Source organism: Ursus arctos, unplaced genomic scaffold, assembly GCF_023065955.2.
Source record: "Ursus arctos isolate Adak ecotype North America unplaced genomic scaffold, UrsArc2.0 scaffold_18, whole genome shotgun sequence".
In the NCBI taxonomy this organism is placed as follows: domain Eukaryota; kingdom Metazoa; phylum Chordata; class Mammalia; order Carnivora; family Ursidae; genus Ursus; species Ursus arctos.
In genome coordinates, this window is record NW_026622852.1 from 3684493 (window position 1) to 3711009 (window position 26517).

The 26517-nt window shown below is 36.9% G+C and overlaps 1 protein-coding gene across 13 annotated transcripts in view; it reads right to left on the minus strand.

Moving 5' to 3' along the window:
- Positions 1 to 26517, minus strand: part of PTPRD (protein tyrosine phosphatase receptor type D) — a 502533-nt gene that overhangs the window by 273725 nt on the left and 202291 nt on the right. For all 13 annotated transcript variants that reach the window (XM_057313437.1, XM_057313436.1, XM_057313441.1 and 10 more), the window contains exon 4: positions 25065 to 25206. In XM_057313437.1, the coding sequence (XP_057169420.1) occupies positions 25065 to 25206 (142 nt within the window). The remainder of the gene's footprint in view (positions 1 to 25064; positions 25207 to 26517) is intronic.

Consider the following 26517-nt stretch of genomic DNA (forward strand, 5'->3'; position numbering starts at 1 on the left):
TACAATAAATGGTTTGCCATGAATTCATAGAAATAGAAGGAACCCTGAATGTCCTATATTTTTCTCTTAACCACTTGACATCTTCCTTCTTTTTTAACCATACTTATTCCTTCATTATACAAATGATGTACAGAGAAAAACATTTCAAGATATCTCCCTGAAAAGTTCCCACACACATGTTGAATGCGAGAAGCTTAGCTTTAAATTAGGCCCTGATTGTGAGTTGAGCTACTCAGCTTCACTGAACCGCAGGGTCTTCAGCAGTCAAATGGGAGAAAAATTCCCTACCTACCCTCAGAACTTGCATGAGATTAAATTGTATGCAGAATAAAGTGGCTTGTAAGTATAAAAAGACTATGTATTTTAAGTAGAGACAAAACTTCACAGAATTGCTGCAAAAAGCAAAAGAGATATTATTTTTGTAAAGCACTTATATAGTGCTTGGTACATAGTAAGGGCTCAATAAAATGGTGGCTATTATTACCAACTCCAGTCCTCAGAATTAAAAAAAAAACAAAAAACAAAAAACAAAACCTGAAGCATTAAAAAATTAGGGGTTTTGGTTAACATCATTTTGCCATTTAGTGCTGATTCCAGGATGAGGTCCTAGGCTTCCTGAGGCCCATCCCAGTGTCCTGTCCATACAACCTGGTTTCCTGTATGTGTCTGAATCCAAATTAAGACAAGAGCTGAAGGTTCTTTCCCCTTTTCACTTTTGTTAAGCAGAATGAAAATTCAGCCATTCTGTATGCACAGGAAAACAGCATTATGTTCGAAGTGGATATGATGAGTACCACAGAATGATATTGAGAGTATTTACTCATAAATATTCAGTTTAATAGCCCTGTGGCAAATCACTGCTTTGGCATACCACTGTGCCTTCATTCACTGTTTTAACCCACATGGACATTATTCATTACTCTAGTTTTACTCTATTATTCTATCAAGTTTTTAAAAGTGCTTTTATTTCTTAACATTAAAAAAATCCATATAACCATTTCATTAAATTATATAACAGGAAGTGATCTTGTCTAAATGAGAGGGGTGGGATTAAAAACAAAGAATAACCAGAAAAAATAACTCTATTAGCCAACTGTTACCATACTGGAAGTAATATTTTTTAAAGAGTCATTTATTTATTTGAGAGAAAGAGAGAGAGCACAAGCAGGGGAAGGGCAGAGGGAGAGAGAAAGAAAGAATTCTCAAGCGGACTCCCCACTGAGCCCGGAGCCTGGCACAGCGCTAGATCCCAGGACCCTGAGATCATGACCTGAGCTGAAATCAAGAGCAGGTTGCCTAACCAGCTGAGCCATCCAGGTGTCCCTGGAAGTAAATTTTTATAAGCCTAGGTGTTACATTAAAATTTTCCACATCGACATTCATGATGGTTTTGTACTGTAAAGTTGAAAGATGAGTCTCTCAATCACAATTCATGGTTTACTTTTTTTTAGATAATGAGCTCTTCAAATGTCTATCAGAATCTGTTTATCCAAACAAGTAAAATACTTGAAAGATTAAACTTCTTATAATAAGTAAAACCAATCTATCTCCTTAAATTCTTTCCAACAAAAACTCCTTTTCTTTATAACATAGCCCTTATAGAGTGTGTGTGGGGGGGACTCATTATTCAAAAACAAAAAACAAACAAACCACCAAAACAAACAAACAAACAAACAAAGAAACACAAAAACTAGCCTGACTCTAAGTCAGGGAGATTTTCTTTCTTTTCTTTTTTCTTTTCCTTTCTTTTATCAAAAATATTGGCAGGACTTGCCACTTGCACGTGTTATTTTTCAAAGACATCACTAGAAGGTGAATGGATGTTGAACTAGAACATGAAAGAGGGTAAAGGATGGAAAGAAAAGGAAGGAAGCAAGCAAGTGAGCAGAAAGAGCATTATGCTACAACTTTCGAAAAGGCTTTTTTTAACAATGTTACCTAGTCCTTTTTGTATCTAAATATCCTACAAAATATATTTCCTTTATATAATTCACCCAGGAAATACATTTATATTCCATGTTCTATTGTTTTTGTTTTGCATGTTTGGCCACACGAGGTTAACACTAAAAAATGTGCATTTGTTTTTATTCCAAGGTTGTGTATGGATTCCAGTCTAGGAGCAAAGGGTACATCTGGCAGCAGTCCGTGGGATAAGAGAGGGACACGAGAGACTGTGGAGAGCCCATTTGAAAGCTACTGGGATAGGAAAAAGACAGTTTTTAATTAAGGCATAGGTAGCACAATGGAAAGACATGGAAGAAAACAAGGGTCACTGTGTAAGTTATGAGGTGGGATTGCCTAGGTCAGAAAAGGCAACACCATGAAATAGTCAAGGGAAATGCAGAAATTTCTGACCTGGAGAGCACAATGGAAGCCCGAGGGCGGGGGTGGGGGGTGGGGGGGGTGCAGACTGCAAGGCGGATGCAGTACCTGGGAGGGGAGCTTGTTGCGATGGGGAGAAGATGAAACCTCCGTGGGACACACTGACACTGGTGGAACCGCCTAAGCACAAGAGGCACTATTCTCAACCCTCGTCTAGTAGAAAACCAGGTGTGCTTTCCTTCTACTTTCCGACATGCTACACAGCACAATAAGGCACAGAGGAAGGGAGGTGGTTCCCGTGTAAACTCTCTCGCCATGACAAGTGTCGCTCCACACCTCCAGGCCAGCAGGCCAGGAGTTCCACCTTTGAAGGGAAACAAGGTAAGTTTTGTGTCCACAAGAAAATCCTCCAATCAGTTTCAGGCAGGTACCAGAGACAATGGCTAACCCAGGCGAGCCTGCCCCAGCAGGAAGCAAGAAAGTCTCCAAGAATCAGTGCTACAGTAACTCCCATTTTGTAAAAACACTCAAATCGGGTCCTTAAACAATGTTCTTCCAACTGATACCAACCTGGAGCAAGGCGGAAATTACTGAGAGGCCAGAGCCAGCCTGTGCCAACTCGATGTCTGTCCCAAAGACCACGGCTGGGTCCCAAATCGATCAATAGTAAGAAATGAGCCTGGTGCGTTTATGCCATGCTGGTTGGTATAATTTTCCGAATGCCTCATCTTCACTGGGTTAGTATACAAAGTGCTACTGGATGGGACAAGTAGCCCTATTCCTTTAAGTCAACTGGACAAGTAGACATAGGTCTCAATCCCACATCAAGTGTCACTAGTTCTCTTTGCTTTCACGTTGTCCAAACGGAATGCCATAGCCCTGATACTGTACATCTTCACGTGCACAAACCATGGCATTTAAACTCTACCAAATTATGTATTAATTTTTAAAAGATTCACATTTACTGTGGCACTATCATCTACTTTCTTAAGTATCTGTGTGAGTTTCTATGTACATTACACAGCTTTTGTAGGAGTGATTGATATTAGGGAAAACAGTTCTCTACAGGTGGGCACAGGTGCTTAAAACGATAGTATTTAATAATAACTCTACAAGTTTTTTCCATCCTTTAAGTCTCTGTTGAATTAAAAGTCAGTATAGAAGTCAATTTTAGCTGCTTGTGGGTGTCTTTTGTCTCTTTCACTGGAAGTGTCTACACAATGTCTATAAAAATAACTCTCTGAAAATTATGTTTAAAAAGACAACAAACACCAAGAAAAAATAAGTTCTGTTTAAAAGTTAGAATGGCCAATAAGCCTAACTGAATCTTGAGTAAATGTGAAAACTATTCATTAAAATAATTCTTCAAGAATACATAAATTTATGAATATGTAATTCATACTATGAAATACTTGTTTTCAAAATACTATACTTCTGATTACATTGGCGACATTAATCCTTGCATAGCAGTTTTCATTTTATAAATCGTTAAGTATAATCTCCCTATGGCTCCATACTGTTACTAGTTTAAATGAGACTAAATCTACTTCTAGGTGATAATCCTACAGCAATCCTGTCATGTGCAGCAAAGGCAGCTTTGAGGGTGTTTGTAGCATACACTACGGGAGCTCAGTATGAAGCAATCATTAAGAATGGAATAAATTACACTGCATTATACATCAGAGTCCAGTGTAGCCTCACAGTGGTGGATCTATATGTTTCGACATGGAAACAGGCGAAATACTGTTCTGCGAAAACAGAGTCAAACTGCAGAACAATCTATGAAATATTGGGTAAAGCGAAACAAGATAAAAACTGTAAGCCCATATGTATGCCTTCCACAGCTATTAACCCATAGTATACTGAAGATATCTGGAAAGATGGACAGCACGCAGCCACCTCTGAGGAAGGAGGTGATGAAGAGCATCTTTCGTTGTTTCACTTCTATATGGTTTGAAATAGGTGAAATGGTTTGAAAGAAAATGCATTTTGGTATCATTTACATATGTTTTAAAATTAAAAAGGAACATATTAAAATGAAAATAAACACAGGAAATTTCACATTATCTTCTATGAAAGACTATTAGCATGGTTTACCAATTATCTCAGGTGTGATTACTTAAAATTACAATAAATGGCTTTGAATCAAGACAGTTCTATGATTAGCCATGATAGCACTGATAAGACTTACTGCAAGAGTATTAGATATTATTAGGTATATAAATAGACAACAGGGTTATTAGTACCGCATCAAAAGCTAAGTTTTCCTATGTTTATACTCCCCATTCTATCAGTCAATAACACAACACTAAGATTTATTGGATTAATAAAGGGCTTATATTTTACTTATCTCTTGTGAGCGTGAAGGGGTATTTTAGTTTTCTATTACACCCAACACATAATGGGTATTTAACACACACAGCTTTTGAAACATAAATGTAAAAATTATGGACACATCAAGACGAAGTTATGCAGCAAATGTTTGAAAGGACAAGTTGCGTTCTTTTGTTTCAATGATCGCACCCATTTTTGGAAGAAGAGAGGACAGTGGGAACAGAAGGACTGGCCCTATCGCTGACACTGCTGCTGAGGATGCGGACATTATGACAGACTGACAACTTCATCCTAGGGGCTGGGAGAGAATTCCTCTAGCAATTCTTTTTTTTTTTTTTTCTTTAACTAAAACTAAATCCAAGTGGGAATAAAGGCGGAGCATTATAGCGTCACAGAATCGCTGACATCAACCCACCATGTTTTCTATCCAAAGCCGGAGCCTGGCTCTCCAGCACTCCCAGAAAATGATCACTCACCTCTACCTCCTACAATTGCCCTGGTGATTTCAGGACCTGAGATCATTCCAGAGTCCTTTCTGGGACCAGTCCAGAAATCCGCCACTTTCTGATCCTCATCGGGCTGTCTGAGCTAACATAAAATGAGTCTAATCCCTCTTCTACATGACCGTCCACAGGGGCAACCACCAGCTTCAGGACTGGTTTAGTTATTTTTCTCAAGCCCCTGAGGGACCAGAAAAATTACATTTCCACATCTCAGCCCAACTGTCTTCTCTGCAAGAACTTTCTTAAATGAATTGTCTGTCTTCTTAGAGACAGTTCCTATTCAAAGAAGAATATAGTTATCCTCGCGCTATTTTTGTTTTCTCTAAAACATAGTCAAACTGAAGCTCTACATAGTTTGGTAAATCTGGAAGGCAATTAACCAGAATACAAGTTTCTCTTATTTAGTTTTTGATACTGTATTATTATCATCTTTGTTATACTGCCCTTTAGACACAAATATGACATAACTAATACATTATGAGTAAACATGATTTACGTTTCCAGAAGTAGCAGGGGCATTATATTCAGTTAGCCACAGATTTTGTCCTGGACTTCCTTACAGTATCCACTATTAATCTGTGTGGTATCTTATCAGACTGAATACAGGCAAAACTACACCTGGTCATAAGACAATCAAACCTCTGAACTCATTACTCTTGTATTAATTACCCAACTGCATGAACTGGTCACCTTGTTTGACCTCAGCTGGAAACCCGCATGGTAGGTGACACAAATTCTTTGAAGCTCTGTGAAATGACCATCAAAGTGCCATGAGTATTGATTTGGGGGTGACAAATAAATGTTAAAAGTAGTGGAATTCATAAAAATGGAATCCGTGAATAATGAGGATCAACTGTAATAGAGAAAATAATCACACTTTTTTTTTCTTTCTTTTTTTTTTTTTAGCAGTGAGTCAATTCCATTTTCCTGTTTTTAGAGAATGCTACAATGGAGAATTCTACAGTAGTCACACTTATCTGTGGTTTTGCTTTCTGCAGTTTCAGTTACCTATGGTCAACTGCAGTTGAGAAACAGACAATCCTTCTGACATTTCATCAGAAGGTCAATAGTAGCCTAATGTGATGTCACATTGCCTGCATAATTCATTTCACTTTATCGAATCATGTGGGCATTTTATCATCTTACATCATCCCAAGAAGAAAGGTGAGTACAATACAATGAGTTATTTTGAGAAAGACCACATTCACATAACTTTTATGGTAGTGTATTGCTACAATCATTCTATTATTAGTTATTATCGTTAATCTCTTACTGTGCCTAATTAATAAATTAAACTTTATTGTAAGTATGTGTCTATAGGAAAAAAAACAAAACAAAACAAAACATTGCATATGTAGGGTTTGTGACTATCTGCAGTTTCAGGAATTCACTGGGGCTCCTGGAACATATCCCCTGCAGATAAGGGAGGTCTACTACACAATGTTTTCACATCCTTGCAAAGACTGCTGAAAGGAGTTTTTGCAAGGAAAAAGAGGGGGAATAGGGAGCCTGGAAACTTGGGATCATGGACATCTAGGATGACACTACATGATCAAATCACGTACAAGGACAAGTACTTCCTCTGCATATTTATTGGCCAACGTGCAAGACAGAAGTGCACATCATTCGGTTCTGGAGTTCCCAAACTCCACAAAGAATCCACACAGTGCACGCAGCTCTCCCAAAGGAAAGGGCCTCTGACTTTCCCACTTTCTGAACTAAACCAGCTCAAGCCACTGTAGAAGAAAAGAGTGTCCATTCTTGAGACTTCTTTGCTCCTTCTTTTGTTTGGCTTGAAAATTCTTTCTCCATTTGAGGGAGAGAAAGACTTCTTTCTTTCTTTCTTTCTTTCTTTCTTTCTTTCTTTCTTTCTTTCTTTCTTTCTTTCTTTCTTTCTTTCTTTCTTTCTTCCTTCCTTCCTTCCTTCCTTCCTTCCTTCCTTTCTTTCTTTCTTTCTTTCTTTCTTTCTTTCTTTCTTTCTTTCTTTCTTTCTTCCTGCTTCTTTCACTGCGAGTCTGCAGTCTGCATTGATAATATTCTGGAGGCTTTACAGAGACTGACATCTTAGACACTGTAGACCATTCTAACTCCGCTTACCCACTGAAGCTGAGCACAGCTGAGGAAAGCACTCAATTAGCAACTCCAACTTCAAAGGCTATATTATTCTGTTCTCAATACACATGTGTAACTCCCATTAGCATTAATGGGAGCTGTGGGAGCCCACTGCTCAGAGAATATACCTCCAAGTCTATTTGCTTGATGAGCATGCAATTAAACCTTATGGCTCAAATTTTTCAAGGAGGGCATAGTAAGTACACCAAGTATTCACGCAAAATCAAGTGTGCTCACTTTGGGAAAGTAAGCTATCACTTCTATTTAAACATGAAAAAAGAGTGGTCCAAATTAGGCCTATTGTCATTTCATTTATCCTCTTAGATGTAGACAATGACCTTTCATAGTGCTTTGGGAAAAAAGTCACTCCTCTATTATAAAAAGTTTAGTTATATGTTTTCATAAGCATCACTTAACAGACTGGCCTCAAGGATAACAATGTCCAATAAGACCAAGACCATTTTAAGTGAGTTTCCTACACACAAAGTCCAGCATGGTACCTACACACATTCAGTGCCTTTTTGTGTCTTCTACTTAATAGCTTTATTATAACTCAAAGTTAGGAAAAACCCGATTTGGCATTTAAAACAAAATCAATTAGAGAGGAAAATGCTTGCCTCAAATAATAAATGTGTTCTTATTGGGAAATAATGATTTTCATTCCTTTACCTCATTCCAAAGAGACTTGATCAAAATTTTCAACCTGGAATCAATACATATTATAGCTTCAATAAAATATCAACATATGTTTTCTAATCTGTGCAGCATCCATAGACTTGATCAGACCTCCATGGAGAAAATAATTTTGACTGATTTAGTACCATTTAAATCATTCATTTTTTCCTTCCCACACACTTTTCCCAATCTTTAAAGAGAAGGTTATAAATAAGAATTTTGTTATTTTATAAAGAAGAGTTAATTAAGCAACTTCATACATATAGAAGTGAATGACTGATCTAGTATTGGCATATATTATAATTCCCTTTATGATCAAACATCATATTCAGACTTTCTAATTATTTGAGAATTAAGGTTATCTCAGGTACTGGACCATAAGCACAAATCAAACAAATTGCGAACTTGTCAAAAAGACAACACAGTCCCCATCAAGCTTACAAGAGTACTGAGATGTTAGCAAACTTTTCCGATTTAACCTGGCAGATGAGCTAGGTGAATATCCCCACTTTTAAAATTTCATCAAATATGTGGTCTTCATAACAACATTTTGTATTTAATATTTACTTAACACTTTGCTTTACCAGTATGATTACCAACCATCTTTTCATGGAATTTTAAAGCCAATATGTTAAAGAATGAAGCATCTCAAAATTGAACACAGGGATGCCTTACTTCAGATCCTATGGAAGACTGAATAAAGAATGATAAACATAGGGCACCTGGGTGGCTCAGTTGGTTAAGTGTCTGCCTTCAGGTCAGGTCATGATCTGGGGGTCCTGGGATCCAGCCCTGCATCAGGCTCCCTGTTCAGCAGAGAATCTGCTTCTCTCTCTCCCTCTGCCTCCTTCCCCTGCTCATGCTCTGTCCCTGTCTCTTTATCTCTCAAATAAATAAAATCTTTAAAAAAAAGAATGATAAACATAGATGAGATTCTCAATCATAGTCTACGGTTAGCAGAATTATTAGTGATGGCAAATGTGAAAAGGAATTCACCGTTTCTCATCCAAAATGTTGTGGATTGTTTCTATCATACCTATAACCTAACTCAAACTGAGATACATTATCAGTTTATCTCATACACAGAGCCATCTTTCGAGAGAGAGAGAACTGTTGGTTTTATTACAGAGGTCTATGTGGTTTCCTTCCTAGTTTTGTTTTGTTTGTTTCCTTCTAAATTACTCTGGCTAAACATGCCAACAAGTTAGATGTGCTTCCTGGATTGATTATGTCCTCTGTGTTGCTGAGACTACCTTCACCAGCTGATCCAAAACTTATCCAGAGCTTCAGCTGGTACATACACAGCCACTTCTTCCTTAGAAATAATTTAGTTGGTAATGGTTTAACTGGGGACTAGTAGTGCACGAGATGACATTTATTCAAGTACCCTTATAAGCACTAACATCCTCTACTTTCTGTAGCTTTTGTCCAAAATACTCGTCTTTAAAAATACTTTTTTTAACATGGTCCCTCTTTATAAAAGAAATAAATATATTTGCATCTGAGAATTCATGAAATTGAGGTGAGTCATGGATGTAAAGCAAATTGATGGCTACTAATTACAATTATCTAAAATACTTGTGGAAAGAAGGGAGAGAGGGAAGAAAGAAGGGAAAGGGGAAGAAAGAAGGGAAAGATGAAGAAGAGAAGGGAAATGTCTACCCAGTGGTGCTGATAAGGGCTGGTCTATGGATTACCTTCTTACAACGTGAGGCGGCTGAGAGTTGTATAGTTCTCAGGAGAAGGAACTGCAGTATCATTTTGGAGAAACGTCTGATGACTGCTCATCAAGTCAATGTGCAAAACCTGGTATATGAAGGTTATTTATTTCTATTCCTAATTACTAGGCTACAGTCAACCTCAGATATGTCACTCAAGCAATTCTAACTTGTAAAGTTTACCTGACATATTATTTCAACAAATATTTGAGTGCTCGACAGAGCCCACTGCATATGTGCTGGGCATACAAGCATGGAAAAGTCAAATACAACCTCACCCTCATGAGATAAGCAACACCAATTTCATTCCTTTTAAAAGTACCCAAAACATCCAAATTGTTTGAATTAGAACAGTAGTTATTGAAGAACCAAAATAATAATAAACTGACTGAAATGTTCAAAAAAAGAAGCATTTCAGGGGCACCTGGGTGGCACAGCGGTTAAGCGTCTGCCTTCGGCTCAGGGCGTGATCCCGGCGTTATGGGATCGAGCCCCACATCAGGCTCCTCTGCTATGAGCCTGCTTCTTCCTCTCCCACTCCCCCTGCTTATGTTCCCTCTCTCGCTGGCTGTCTCTATCTCTGTCGAATAAATAAATAAAATCTTAAAAAAAAACAAAACAAAAAAAACCCCAAAAAAAACAAAAAAAGAAGCATTTCTATATGTGTCTGTGTGCATGCACAAAAAGGTGACTTCGATTTATTCTGCTCTTCATCTTCAAACTCTTTTGCAAAAGTTGCCATTAAAAGGCACAACTGATGGGGCAATTTCAGCACAGAACATACTCAATAGGAAATAACTACCTAGAGAACTAAAGATGTACCTTCTTTGAATCTTGTTGATTTTTTTTTTAAATACTAACTCTGAAACTGGTAGGTTGTCCCACTTAAAGACTTTGATTTTAAATTGCCATTTCTTTTTACACCCAATTAAATTGTCAGTGTAATGAAGAATTGTCCAACTGAGTAGAACTGTGAGGATCTTCTTACTGCTGCTTTCTGCAGTCTTAATTTGCAGATGCTTTTGCCTAAAATAAGAATTTAAAGTCACCTCCTCAACAATAAGACGTGTAAAGTTTCCACCAACTGCTGTTCAAGACAGACAGTGAAAGAACACTTTACTTCACAAAATAGCCCTCTGTGGAGTATAGCAAAGAGAATATTTTCCTATAATGGTAAGATATTTGAGCTCCGAAAAAGGGATTACCATGCTCTTGATTCTCTGATAAAGACTGAATAAAGACTATAAATACAAAGGGCTTGGTATTTTCCAATTACCTCAGCAATTCTAATAACTGATAATATTCAAAAAGAACAACAAAGCTGACTCTGGACTGTTGATTTTCATGAAAAATGTTGTTTACGAAGTCATGAATGGTGCTCAAAGATTCTCTGAACAATTTTCTTAGTGAAGGAGAACTATTTTCTTGTTAGATTATCAGACTGATAGTAAGGGATCTTGGTAATCTCCATCAACTAGAGATTTTAAAGGGAAAGTCAACTCAGTTCCAACAACTGGCATGACCAGTGCCGACATTCTAACTTCCCATGGTTGCCTCAGACAGACGTTTAGGCAGCACTCTCGTAATCAGCTTTTTGGGGGTCCTGAACCCTTCCTTAAAGTGAACACTTTTTAATGCATTTTCTTTGCAACCATCCCTTACATTCAACACAATTCCACTTTTCCATGTTCTCACAGTTCTCTTTCTGTCCTAATTGTTAAGAAGACTCAAGGATGATGACAAAATGACCCTAAACAACCAACCCAGTGGCCCTTCTCACTACCATTAAGATGTTTTTCACATGTTCTCATCCTGTACTAGGGATCCAAAAAATCAATCCCTCTTACTCATCCATATTGCTTTATATTAACTGTACCCTTTGCAATACAGCACCAGAGGGCAACATGAGGTCGTGAACAGAGAAAAGGATTTGGAGTCAGAAAACCTGGTGATCAACCACATTTAATATCTACGAGATTTTGGTCAAGCAACTTTTGAACTTTGGTCCCTGTGAACAGAGACCCTCCCTTAGTAGTCCATCATGTACTTAGCAGTCTTCTCTCTCAGGGTTAAGGATCTTCTCTGGACCTAATAGAGGAATGCTAACATAATAAAATTCATGCGTTCCCAAACTGACTCGCATGCTTGGTGACTATTAATTCCATAGGAATCTTCTTTTTCCTTTCTTTCTTTCTTTCTTTCTTTCTTTCTTTCTTTCTTTCTTTCTTTCTTTCTTCTTTCCTTCCTTCCTTCCTTCCTTCCTTCCTCCCTCCCTCCCTCCCTCCCCCTTTCTTTTTCTCTTTCTCTCTTTCCTTCTCCATCCAATATTGAGAAAGGGAATCTGAGGATCTTTTAGATATTCATTTTACAGATAAATCCTTGAAGGAAGCAGTCCCCACCACTCCTGCACTTCCCTTGGTCTCTTCTGTGACAGAAAAGACTATATAAATAGTCACAGAGAATAAGCTCAGAAATTCATCTGCTGAATTTCAGTAAGTAATAACACCAAACGTTAAACTAATTATATTACAATTATGAATACGTAGTGTCTTGCAGAAAAGATTATTTTTGCCTCAGTGATGGTGGCAGTGGTGATACATGGAAGAAGCAAAGGAAAAACTGGCTTTTTTGAATGGAAGAATAAGAGTGAGCAGATTAAGTTTGGTTAGTACATGGAACTCCTGTGTAAAGTGCACAGCAACTCTGTTCCGGGAGAGAGCAGTCTGTACTCACTGCATGAATACAACTGTATGTGCAACAGAAGAGAAAGAAAACAAAGCTAAGACATTCTTCATTAACTTAGGAACTCAGGATTATAAACACTGGGCAAATCCTTTTAATTCCATGCTAATCAATGGAGGGTGAGTCAGGAAAGACATTAGCTCTTCCATGTTAGACTCACATTCGTGCATTCACGTGGACAGCTATCTTTTTTTTTTAATCAATCATACATAAAACAATGCAGATTTTCTTTCCCTTGGTTTTGTCTCAGTGGCAGAGCCAAATTTTGTAAAGTCTGAAGTTTATAAAATTTTAGAGACCTACTTTATGAAAACGAAAACAAAAATATTACTTTCACAAATTTTAGGAGGAAAAAAAAAAACATATAATCAACTGCACATACTCCTGAGCCCTGCCAGGGCTTTGATAGACACTGTGCAAGGAAGGGCCTTGACACCAAGGCTTCCTTAGCTACAGGGATAAATCTGTCTCTACCTCAACTCCATGCCAGATTACTTCCCCTCTACCATTCCCAATAGATTTTCTGGCAAGAGAAAACAGTGATGGTTTGGTGAGGGTCTTTGACCAAGGATTTATCACTGAAGGATATGAGAAGAATGGCCTCTGAGCCTGATCAATGCTTTGTGCATGTAGTTAGTCAGGCTTCCTTGAAACATACTATGTCAACATTTTTTGTTTCTTTTTAAATTATCAGAGACATATTTTAAACATGTTGATAGGGAACTGGGACAAGACTAGCCCAAGCTCCAGTCCTTCTGGGCAAAACCCCAGTCCTGCAGGCTAGCAGTAAATACCTACCTTGGTTCTTTGTTGTGGGTTTATGGTAAATTACTGTGAAAAATAATTTAAGTTAGAATGGACTCTTTCTCCCAGGCGATGATTTATCTGTTTGTAAGCTGAGATGAGGGAATTCCATTTGCTATTGAGCCAGTGAGTGCTAACTTCATTAATGCATCTTTGCCACAAAGATTAATGGGACTCCCCAGTAAGTCGGCTGTAGCACTTGATGTCAGTTTACAACAGGCTTGGCAATACCTGGAAATTCAGATCTGTCATCATAAGATATAATGACATACATAAAACCAGAGTGTAAACAGAAGATCCTTTAGGGTACAGGGCACCAACCCAAGTTGCTAGGCCTTATGAAGCAGTGTATCTAAGAAAGTTCCTGTTTTGGTGTATATGCTAATGATTTCTCCTCAAGGGTAAAAACACCTAACCTCCCATTTTTTTAATAAATAAATATTTTATTATGAAAATCAATTTTGTTTAATGAAGTCTTCCGAAGGAGAAAATGTTTTAAGATATTTTGTTAAAATCATTTCATATTTAGGTATGCTTTGTCATCTCTACCTAGAGCAAAAAGGAGTCATAAAAAATGGTAAGTGCAGCCATAACAATCCCTTTTACTATTAGTTGGGAGAGAAACAAATAGGAATATTACTTTGAAGGTAATGATTCAAGTTTTTTTTTTTAATTGCATCATATTTTCTCAAAACCCACCCGAAGTATACCCCAAATCGCCCTATGAATAAAATATAAGTTTCTCTCAGCACATTTTTACTCATCAGAAAAAAAGGTGAGTTTAATTTTGGTTGAGGCTTCATATGTCAAACACATCTTACATTTCAACAAACCTCACTGTCATATGGTGGAACACTCAAGGAGACGTTGGTTTTTACACAGGTGCTAGCTTAGAAAAGTGTACGCTGAATTCCTGTGAACACACTTCTAAAAATAGACCTCATCATCCCCAACCACAGTATCATATGTATAACTGCCTTGTCATTTGAACCAAAATTATGATTTCCTGTCAAAAGATTGTAGCTTCCTTGAAGGCAGGTGGTAGTAATGTCTTTTCCGCCTTTTTATTCCCAGCCTCTAACACAATTCCTGAGATAAGGGAGAACCATATCATCAAATGAATAAATTCATGGATAATACAAATTGCTTCTCATGCACTGTGTGCCTTTTCTAAATGTGGAGGCAACATAAACATATTCAGTTATTTCTGAGGTTTTGGGTTTTCTTTTTTAATAAAACCTGAAATGAAGTACTTCTGGAAGAAAACAAAATATTTAGAAACTTCTTTGTTAAACTTGTCATTTGTTCACTCAAACAACAAATATTTACTGAAAATTTATAACGTGTCAAGCATGGCACTGTGCACTAAATCTTGAACAAAACAAAGCCTGCCCTCTTAAAACCTCCAGTCGAAGCATGAAGATAACTCTGTTTAAGATAAAAGAAAAGCTTCATCTCATTTTCTCTAAAATACACTCCTCAATAACTTATGAGAGGATGACATTCAAATTTCAATGGCTCTGTGGAGCCCAAATAGTCAGTTGGTGGCTCACCCATCTGGACCACAGGATTATTGACTGGACAAGGCAGCCTGACTTAACAACTGTAAAATGATGTGTCTTTCTAGACTTAGAAAGATGGTCTGCCTACACCAGAAAATTCTTCGCACATATGGCAGTGATCTTTAATCAAAAAAATTTAAAATTATTTATTGATAATTATAATAGTAGTACTGGCAATAAAAAGATTGGTGAGGATAATGATATTCACCACAATGACTCACATTTACTGAGGGTCTAGTACTTTGCTAGAAAGCTTTATGTGATCATTCTCTCAAGTTTAGGGAGCAGTTTTTATTATCTCCATTTGACAAAGAAGCTGAAGCTCAGAGACGTTGAGAAATGTGTACATAGCCACAGAGCACATAGTGGAGTCAGGATTTGAACTCAGATGTGTCTGCTGGCAGCACCTGAACTCATAACCACACCTTCTAAAACCTCATACGCCAAAGGTGGTAGCATAGATAATCAAAAAGACAAAAACAAAAACCAAGCAAACAAAAACCTTTTCTATTACCTCTTTAAATATTGATATCATGTATGAGATTTTCTTTTTTTCTTTTTTTTTCAGATTTTATTTATTTGTCAGAGAGAGAGCACATAAGCAGGGGGAGCAGCAGACAGAGGGAGAAGCAGGCTCCCCGCTGAGCAAGGAGCCTGATGCAGGCCTCGATCCCATGACCCTGGGATCATGACCTGAGCCGAAGGCAGATGCTTAACTGGCTGAGCCACACAGGCACCCCTTTATTTATTTATTTTATTTGATTAAGAGAGAGAGAGAGAGAGCAGGGGGAGGGGCAAGAGGAAGGGGGATAATCTCAAGCACACTCTGAGCTGAGTGCAGAGCCCAAAGCGAGGCTTAATCTCACACCTCTGAGACAAAACCAAGAGTCGGTTGCTTAACGGACTGTGTCACCCAGGCACAGTGATGTATGAAATTTTCTTACTTCTTCTAAAATATATAACTAATGATACTGCATTTTCACAGACATTAAAAACAATTAAAGGTTTTTATCTATTTTGCGACCTAGGACAGTGCAGTGTAATAGAACTGAGGCTATGTTTTAGTATGACCCTAGTCAGACAGAGGCAGTCCAAGCAACTGCCTACTAGGTACCAATGTACAAGCATTCTGAAGGCTATGGAAATATGTGTTAATACAACATTAAGCACAAATGTAAGAGGGAAAAAAATGAAGCTAAATTTCTTGGTATTGCATATTAGAGATCATTGCACCAATACTTGATCTTCAGTCATTCCAAATAACTTGGTAACACATGCGTGGTTTCAGACTCTCATATCACCTTATTTCCATATGCAAAGTCAATTTTCAGTCATTTATGCTAAGCAATGTTTTATAAGCCATAGCAAACTTATTTTCCAGGATTGCTGATCTTCCCTTTCCGTCATCACAGCCATGCATTCACTTCATGAACATTTATTGAATTATTATGTGCCAGGCACTGTCCTAGATGCTGGAGATTCAACAGAGTGTAAGAAGGCTAAACCAAACAGCTTGGCTTTGAATGGACAATGAAGGGAGAAGGAAGGAAATTACCATCTTCATCAACTTTTGTATTTGAATCATTGTGCCACATGCTTTACACATATGTCATTAATTTCTAAAAATGACCCTAAAACACAGCTAAGATTATCCTCCACTCTAAAGATGAGGAGCTTCAAGGTTAGACTCACATAATGTGTCTAACCCCATAGAGTCAGAAACAGTAGACTCTTGATATGAACCCCTGTCTATCTAGCTACAAAGAATATTTCCTTCCCATGGCAGTTCCCTCTGTTTCAACTCTCCCTCTTTATAGCGTCCATTCTGTCTGTCTGGATTTCTGGTTCTCAAACTCACCTTGCATCCTACAATGGCTATTGGAATAAGGATCAATTTCTTCTTTTGTAAGTAAAGTGAGATTAATTACTGCCCAAATGGTCTCTTACTACATCATATGTGCTTACACAACCATATCTATATGTCCTTCTTTATGTGTATACATTCATCCACAAATATTTTTTGGGTGCCCAGTAAATGCTAGGGATTTTTCAAGGCCAGAGAAAAATGCAATGGAGCTTATATGCAAAGGGGGGAGGGGCGCATAAACGTTTCAAGAAATGGAGTACAATTTCACATGGTGAAGAGTGCTATGAAGCAAATTAAACAGGGCATACATACACTATATGTAAACACTGAATGTACAAAACACACGCTCACATATTTATATACACAAATATACCTCCCCAACAGAACTTTTGGTTTAACTATACAATGTATAAGTACTGATCATTATTAACTAACTTTATTAAGGAGCCTTAAATTGTTTATTATGTAATAGTTTTCCACAATAATTGATTTTCTAGTTGTCTGATAAATGATAGATCTGCGGATACCAAAGGAATTAAACAAACACACACACAAACAAAAAAAGTGCGAATGTCCGCTGAAAACTTAATATTGATTTGCCGGTCTCAGGATACACAGCTTCATTCTCTAAATAGCCCTTTCGGCGTTATACTTAAAAAATTTAGGATATCTTCTGGGAAAACCCAAACTGGTATCAAATTTATCATCCAAACACACATATCATAAACCATGAGAAAAAAATTAACAGGGATATACTTGTGGTCTATATCTATTAGTTAGAAAAAAACCATTGTGCGAAAGTATGTATTTATGCAAGTGAAGTTTAAAAATCAAGAATAAAGCTTAAAAATACAAAAAAAAAGCATGGAAAGTTTTTACATGTAAATTAAAACACAATTTCATTTAGAAAGACCATTGATAAGATAGTTTTTAAATCTTCCTGTTACTTAATAAAATGTATTAAGGAAATTGGGATGCATGTCATCGTATTTGTGTTTCATGTGGCATTAATTCACAAGTCATTGTTTGTTGGTTTGTTTTTAATAAGATAAAAATAAGTTACATGCTCTTTTAAGGAGATATGTAATTAGGATTTTGATAATTAAACCTTAGATGGGGCATTTGGTATATGCATGCCCTAAGTCCCAATAAATTATGCATGCACAACTTTTAAAACTACTTCTTAATTAGTAGCTTAAAATAAAACTAATTTTGAAAGCCAGGAAATTGATTTTTTTTAATTGTTCAAATTTTATCAATGAAAGTCAACTACATATTCAGTTTTAAATTATAAATATCAATTATGTATAAAGGATTGTGAATTGCATGCTATATTACTTTAAGTATTTTAGCAAATCCCTTTGCAAATTTCAAATCATATAGAGACAGTTTACGTTAACTTAGTTACATGATTTCTTGCTTGTGTAGTTTGCTCCCTTTAGCCAATGAAGTATGTCCCAACCTCATTTTCTTCCATTACTCCTTTTTACTTCTACTCTATTCTGAGGTACTATTGTCTATACCCACTTGTGATGGTTAATTTCATGTGTCAACTTGAATGGGCCATAAGATGGTCAGGTAGTCGGCCAAAGCTTACTCTGAGTGTTACTGTAAGGGGTTTGGATGAGGTTAACATTTAAATCAATAGAGCCAGTAAAGCAGATTGCCTCTCCTAATGTGAGTGGATCTCAGGCAATCAGTTGAAGGTCTGAATAGAAAAAAAAGGATGACTCTCTCCCAGTAAGAGAATTCCTCCTGCTTAATTGCCTTTCAAATGGGACATTAGCTTATTCCTGTCTTCAGACTCATCCTGAAACCTTAGCTCTTCCTGAGTCTCAAGCCTGACAACCTTCAGACTCTATCATCAGATGTCCTGGGTCACCAGCTTACCAACTCACCCTGCAGATCTTGGGAGTGGTAACCCTTCTTAACAGCATGAGCCATCTCCTTATAATAAATCATATATCTATGTGTGTGTGTGTGTGTGTGTGTGTGTGTGTATAAAATGATATAATAAATCATATATATATTATGATATAATAAATCATATATATATCATATTTATTCCATTTCTGTGGAGAACCCACTTGTATCTACTGCCACATATTTAGCAATTTCTTACCTATGCAACTATGTTCATGAAACTTTTCTCTATCCCTAATACTTTATCACACTCATTCTGCCTGATAAAATCCTACATTCTTTAAGCCTCAATTCAGAAGTCTCTTCCTCCCATGATGTATCATCAAGGTAGGACATTTCCACACTTTGCACACCCATGGCACATTAGCACTGTTGTCCTTCATGTCATACTTGTCTGTGGCTGATCAGCTGAAAGAACATTGTTCTTCCAGGAAAATATCTTTTATAAGTACATCAAAAGTAAATAACCTAAGGGCTAGAATACATTGTCACAGCATAATACAGTGGTGATTATTTCTGACTGGGTGAAACCCAAAGAAAATCTTAGCTGTATGATCAAGAAAAAAAAAAAAATCATTTCGAACTCTCTAGACCTTGGTTTCCTACATCAAAAATAAGAGATTCGGCTAGGTAAACACCAAATTCCCTCCCAGATCAACATTTCCACAGTGCCATTAATAGCCAATTGATAGTAAATACTCACATGACTTAATATTCTTTCTAAAATTGTTAAAAATAATAAGAAGCCAAAAGAAAAAAAAATTGTTCTCACTTAAATCCAATGATTTACAAGTGCATTCATTTTCTCTGAGCCCTTTAGGACATAATCCCAGTGTGGAAAAACTAGTGATAACGACTCAAAGAAAGCAGCATGCATCACCAACAGAATGGTGCTTACAAGGAAACATGAAAAAGCCTCATCTCACAAGTGCACTTTCTCCCAAATTTTATCAGTTTTCACATCTCTCCTCACAACGGTCTCCCATGGACCTGTGCACATGGGCTCCGGCCCTGATGACCACTAACACATTAAAAACAGCTACTTTTAAGGACTCAAGATCTCACTACCGGAAGTCAGAAGGTTCTGTGTACTTTCATGGCTCTGCCCACCGCCCCCTCTTTTCAGCAAGGAAGTGGAGTACACAGGAGGCTTTATCATGTTGTTATCAATTTATTCTAACTACTCAACTATTTTATGAGCCTTTTCAAGTAATCTTCACTCAGTACCATAATTGTCAGCAAGTTTGTTCTGTGTTGGCCACCCTGCCTTTTGTTTCAGTCTTTCATAAAAATCCTTTTGTGTGACAGTCAAGCAGCTGTGCTTTGTTCTTTAATGTTCCTAGCCTGGATCCCCAGCCGAGACCACTTTATAACATAAACAGCAAAGTACCATTTTCACAGCGGGGACAACTGTGTTCATCTTCAAAAAGAGGCATTAATAAAATGAGACTGTAATGAACATGCTAATTCTGATCACAGGGTACTGCACAATGGTGGAGAGCGTCGACTGCCTTCTCCCTGAAAGATTGTAAAAGTTGTTGTTTTTTTTTAACAACTGCTATAATGGCTTACATTTTTTGAAACCGACATATTATGCAAACATTTCTCTCCATCTCCCAATGAAATGCCTTCTCTGTCTCATCCAACTGCTCGCTGTGTGTTTTACTATCTCAGTTACAGTCACCTTCTGGGAGCATATTTTTTCCATCTTGCAAGAACTAGCTTCTGAAATAGGCATGTCACTGAATCATAGGAAGCTAGAGAGAAGAGATTTCAGTGATCCCAGTCCATTGTCTGCCTTCTCTGGGCACATGAAGATAAAAATAACAATAATGATAAATGAAGAAGAACAGGGAACTAGGGAAGTTAACACATTTGCTCAAGATGCCATAGCTATTTTGGAACAGAGCCAGAGTTGGAACTCAAATTACCCATGACTGAGACTTGGGAATTTTGTATATTGTCTTGATGATGACCATTCATAAGATAGGATGCATTTGTGTAGAGTAAACATAAGTCTCATTTCATAAAATACATCTGCAAAACTAGGTAATTAAATTGTCTCATATTTAGTTATCTTTTTAAGCAATAATTTTACTTTACATGTGTTCTATGAAAAAGCTAGTTTCCTTTAAGTAGGTAAGAGTAACAATGTTTATACCCTGTTTTGTTGTGGTAGTGCTGGTGGTAGTTTTGGGGGCAGTGCTGTTTGGGAATGAGCAAGTCTCCAAAAATAATCTGCTATGTTTAAAAAAATAATGTATTACATGCAGTTTGGGATGATAATAATACATGTATTTTCTGAATACCATTTGAAAAATATCTAAATTCAAGAAACATGACATATAGTCAGACAATTAGATGCAAAATTAGTAATGTCTCACTTTCCCTGCCCAGTGGCAGGCAACATGTAACTGAGAGAACATTTTCATCCCCAGTTAATCATTATATAAATGTATACTACAAGATTTGCCCCTGACAATCTTTGATCTGTAAGAAATTATGACCAGTGAACCAAACATTCAGAAAGAACTAAATCCATCTGGATAATGATCCTCTTCTTAAAAACACCCTCTCTGGTCCTACTTGTGCCCCTGAAAGCCTCATTTGTAATCTAAAAAACCTTCAAATTCTACAATTAGGCAAGTCTCAGCCCTTAATAACCTCTCAGTGACACCTGAAGCCTTGAGAAAGTTCTGCTCTAGAGGGAAAACATGTGTATCACAGATACACACATCAGCATCATCAAGTACTGTAGAACAAGGGAGCTGGTTTTTGCTTGTGTTTCCACGGGCAGAGCAGCCAAAAAAATTAAAATATGACCTAGGGGCCCTAAGTACTGCATTCAACTCCCCATTCTCCCACTACTTCTTCTATGAACTACGATGCACAGTGTATAAGTGGTAATTGCCTAAATATCTCATTCCAGGGCATGTTCAGCCTGAGCTTGTAGTTATCCTTCCTTATGAAAACAGTTTTTCAGAGCGAGGGTAATTTGAAGCGAGCTACAGAGGGAAAGTTTCCCCTGAAATACTCCCTTTAATGCACATGGGTGGTCAGAGTATTATTTCACTGTCTTCTGCATTAGCCACACAGTTCAGATGTTTAAATCTCCAATTAATTAGGTTCTCTAGTAGCCTGTGTGAAATAAATTAGTGATCTCCATCCAGTCCACTTAGACAAAACCCATCATGACAGTTGGCACATTTTTGGCATTGTCAGCAAAGTAGGGAAAGAGTAAATGACCCATGTGGATGAAATGGGCATCTGATGAGGGCCACTGACGGAAAGTGTATGGCAGTTCCAGCCAACAGCGGAGCACAGAGCTTGAGTATCTGCCAAGGTGATTTGCAAGAGCAAGTAAACTTAAAATGGGCACAAAGCTCATCAGGTGTAGTATGATGCTCTTCACATTCATTTTAATTAACTGTGCACCATGTTCACATTCTATGAATGTGATTTTACTACTGGAATATTTTGTCAAGACTATCATTAATAGAATTATAAATAGTTATTTAGAAATTTTAAACTAAGAGGTAACCCTAGGGAACAAAGATAATTCCCAACCCATTTATTTCATCCCATAGGGATATATGAAAAGTATTCTAAGTTATGTTTAGACTACTTTCCCATTATCCAAAATACCTTTGAGTTTTTCTCATGAAACATTTCCAAAATTGCTAAACATAGTCTTTTAAAAAAAGGTTTAACTATCTTTACTAGAATCATAAATTTTCATACAAATGTACTTACATATGACAGCTATTCACACAGAAAGCCAAGATCATATTAAAATGCTCACATGTATTTGTTTTATAGGGAGCTTGTTGATTAAAGTAGATGAGATGGGGGTCCCTAATCAGCTGCGAGGCAGGAAAACATAAATCCATGTGAAAGTCTAAGTAAAATGATATTTTCTTCCGAAGCTTTTGCTAATCTCCTCATCAATGCATAAAGATTAAATCAAGCCAAATGACTGTCACTGTTTCCTTTTAAGGGGTGAATTCAAGGAAGTCAGAAGGTAAAGGAAAAACAAAAGGTTTTTGGTAAATTTGACTTTATTGTACCTTTGTATTACACTTTCTACACAACAGCATTAGTTCTAAACTAGGTAAAGAAATGAAGATTTAAATTTTAAAAGAAAATTAACAAATGAGTCTGAGTTTGCTTCAGATGTGAACACCTGAAGAAATTATTCTACAATTTCAGACCTGCTAAGTTTATGTGAACACATATACGTATATTCACATATGTACATATATTTTGAAGTACATGTTAGAGTCTTCATAAAGAGAGTCACTAAAACTCCTTCCAGTTCTAAAATCTGACTTCTAACTCCCATCTGCTTTTTCTCCCCCCTAATATCTTATTCTTGCCTGAGAGATTTTAGTCTTTCCATTACCTTTTCAAATCTTTATTTTTTAAAAGATTTTATTCATTTATTTGATGAGAGGGAGTGAGAGAACACAAGCAGGGGGAACAGCAGAGGGAGAGGGAGAAGCACCTTCCCCGCTGAGCAGGGATCATGACCCTGGGATCATGACCTGAACTGATGGCAGACGCTTAACCGACTGAGCCACTCAGGTGCCCCTCAAATCTTTAAAATACATTTCTTTTCAAACCCATTCATACAGTTCAATTATTTGTAGTTCACAGACTATGATTTCTACTCTCCTTGAGTGGGCTTACTGTGCTTCATTGGTTAGAGCTGGCTTTCATGCTTTAGAATTGGTAGTTATGACCCATCTGGGTATGAATGACCTCATCTGGGGTTGTACATGCTGAATTGTGGGGGCATCTCTGTGAGGTGAATACTTGCATGGCTGCCTCTTTTACACTCTGCGAGTCACTGTATCTGACCAGTTTTTATGTTTGCTTCTAGGTCCTGAGTATTGCACTGTTGAAGTAGTGCTAGAATTCTCACCTTTATGCAGAAAGCTGGTCTAGCTCTTCTTACTTTCATTTTATTTTATATAAGCCTATGTGCTGCTGCAGAACTAAAACTCCAGCCCTAAAGCATATAGTCCTTCTGGTTCTTATCTTGGGTTATGAGATTATAAATAGTCTATTCTCTGGAGATTCTCTGTTTTTAGTACCTGGAAACTTCTTTCTTGTTTGCAAGACTAACCATGCATTTCGTTTTATTTTCAGATATTTTATCAACATCTCAGTGTGTTTATAGGAGGATGAGAACTTTGTGTATGAATGTAGCTTCTCATAATGGACAGAAATGTAGCTCAAATCTGACTAACTTGTTTTTAAGCATTATTCTATTACATGCATTTAAAAGATCTATATCTAGTTGGTCAGTATTTCTCCTGAGACTTAGTAAGAGAGTTACAATATTTGAAACATATTTTAAGATATGTGAGTAAATAATTTCATTTTCTAGGCTTCTTGGATTAACTAATTGATTTTGGTAATCAAAGATTACCAAAGATCTAGAAGGAAATGTTTTTGATTTTATAAAACATACAAAGCTAATACATCACACAATGGGGGAAAAATGGAGTGGAGAACAAATGTTCTTAATCCATGTTATATTCCTCTGTGGTATTGCAATTTTGATCCCTTTCTTCTACTTCCCTTCATCTTAAGAAAGTTTATTTTCATAAGTGGTGGAATCAAGAAAAATGAAGTTCAAAGCAAAACAATGAAAAAACAAATAAAAGTGTGTGTGATAGAGAAAGACATAAAGGCACAGAAGTGTTAGTCTGGAGATGTCAACATTAGATAAGCCAATTCAGGCAATATTCTTACCTCTTCACACAATGTTGATGCAGAGATACACAGCAGAGTGTTATTAATCCCTAGCCTTTATTCTCTAGTACTGCCATTCTAAAGAAAGTCTAGAAAGCAGACCCACTGTATTGGAGATTTGACAAGTCATCTCATACTTTGGTCAAACTGCATAAGCCACATAGTAGGAAACACAGCAGGGGGCATACTGTTTCCACTCACTTTGCATTAACAAATATTAGTTCAAGAAACATAAAAGACAGAAATAAAAGCATATTTTTTGACATAAAGACATAAGTTGCCTTTGTTTTTCGCAATTTCTCCATTTTTAAGGAACTCATCTTTAGGTAGAAGATGTTCCTTCAATTTTGCAAACATCAATGTCAACTGTGGTAATCTGTAAAAAGTAGTGGCCAACCTTGATACAAAGAATCCACAAAGAAGCAATGCTAACATGAAAAGACTAGCATGTCCTGTTTGCTTTCTAGGTACTCTACCAAAAATCATAATGGTATTTGGCATTGGAAATCAGTACTTCTCTGAGATTTTCTTTTCTCTACCTGGATAGTATTCTTCAAGACCCATGAGAAAAGGCACCCACTCTCTGTTTAAAAGTTTCACCCTTTAACCATCGTATTTAAATTCATTTCCCACTTAAGTGTCATGACAACTCTAATTTTTTTTTAGTGGTCCTACAAAAGAACACCAGGAATACAGATATTCAATAATGACACAAGCAACAACCTTGTACTTGAGTACTTACCACGCAAAACTGTGAGTCTGGTGGATACACTTATTTCTCCCACATTATTCGAGGCCACACATTCATAAATGGCCTCATCCCGTGGAGTCCGTAAGGGTTGTATTCTGAGAACTGATCCAGATCCATCGTCAAACTCTATTACCTATTAGAGGAAACAATAGCTGTCACAGGTGTTGTTACAATTGTCTACCTCTCGGCTAAACCTTAATAGAATGTGAACCAGTCTTTTGTCTCAGAATAAACACAGCAGCATTTTAAGACTGAATTTTGATACAGAGTAGTAAAATAGAATTACTGGTTTAATTTAATGAATCTTCTCCTGAACAAAGGGAAAGACATGTAACTACAAATGCAAAGTCTACGGAAAACCATCCATGGTCTACTCATGAAAATATTCTAGTATGTGTATCTAGGACAATTTGACCCTGTTAATTTTGCAAGAGACTTGTTGCTATGATCGATAACCTTCTCAAATTATCCTCTCACAGCACGTATGCATATGTGGATCTACTCAATAATTGGACTGTAAGGTGAAGACATAATGCATACCACCACAGACAGCCCTTCTGGCTTAAAGTGTTTCACCCTGAACAGTACAGATGAGCAAACCATGAAGAGAAACTGCATAAATCTAATACTTAGGCAGCCAACGAGATGGTTTTCACAACCTAAGAGACTGATGGCATGCATTAATTTTGCTATAAATCATTCCAGTATTTGTTCTAGCTTAGTGTTTCCTGCATTTTTAGGGCATTTTTGCTGTAAAATGGAGGCTTGCTTCACCAGGCAGAAAATTAATGTCCTAAAGAGTAAGCCTGAATTCACTATCATTATGGACTATACTCTGAAGCAGTTTAGCAATCCTAGATATTTGTCAGCTAATTCAAGCACTACTTCAAAAGATGATAATGACGATGATGATGAGATTGATAAATATGGGTACAGAATTGAGGAATCCTCTGCTTGTCTCTTCTTTATGCTGTGTTCTTTCAGCTGCTCACTGAGGTGCTGTGCTTTCTGGTTTTGGTGAGGATTTTTACATTTCCCTGTGACTAATAGATCCATGTGCCCAAATTATGAATTGATAATGCCTTGTAAATACATTTATTGGGATGTTCAATCCCTGATTTTGTGTGTAAATGTGCTTATGTCAACATATGGAAGAAAGATAGAATGTTTTTAAAATATATCCACTGCAGGTCCTTTCTGTATTCTATCTATGTTTTAAATTCACAGAGATAGCCAAAATGTCTCACTTCCCAATGCACTGCAATTTATTTTCAACTTTATTAAGCATATATTTGAGAACGAATCCACTATGCATGATGGGAGAGAAAAAGTTTCATAGTTACTAGACTCTTTGACAAGTATGCCATAATTGAATATACATATATATTTATAAACATCTATATATATTTATAAACATTTGACTTATAAACATTTATATATACTT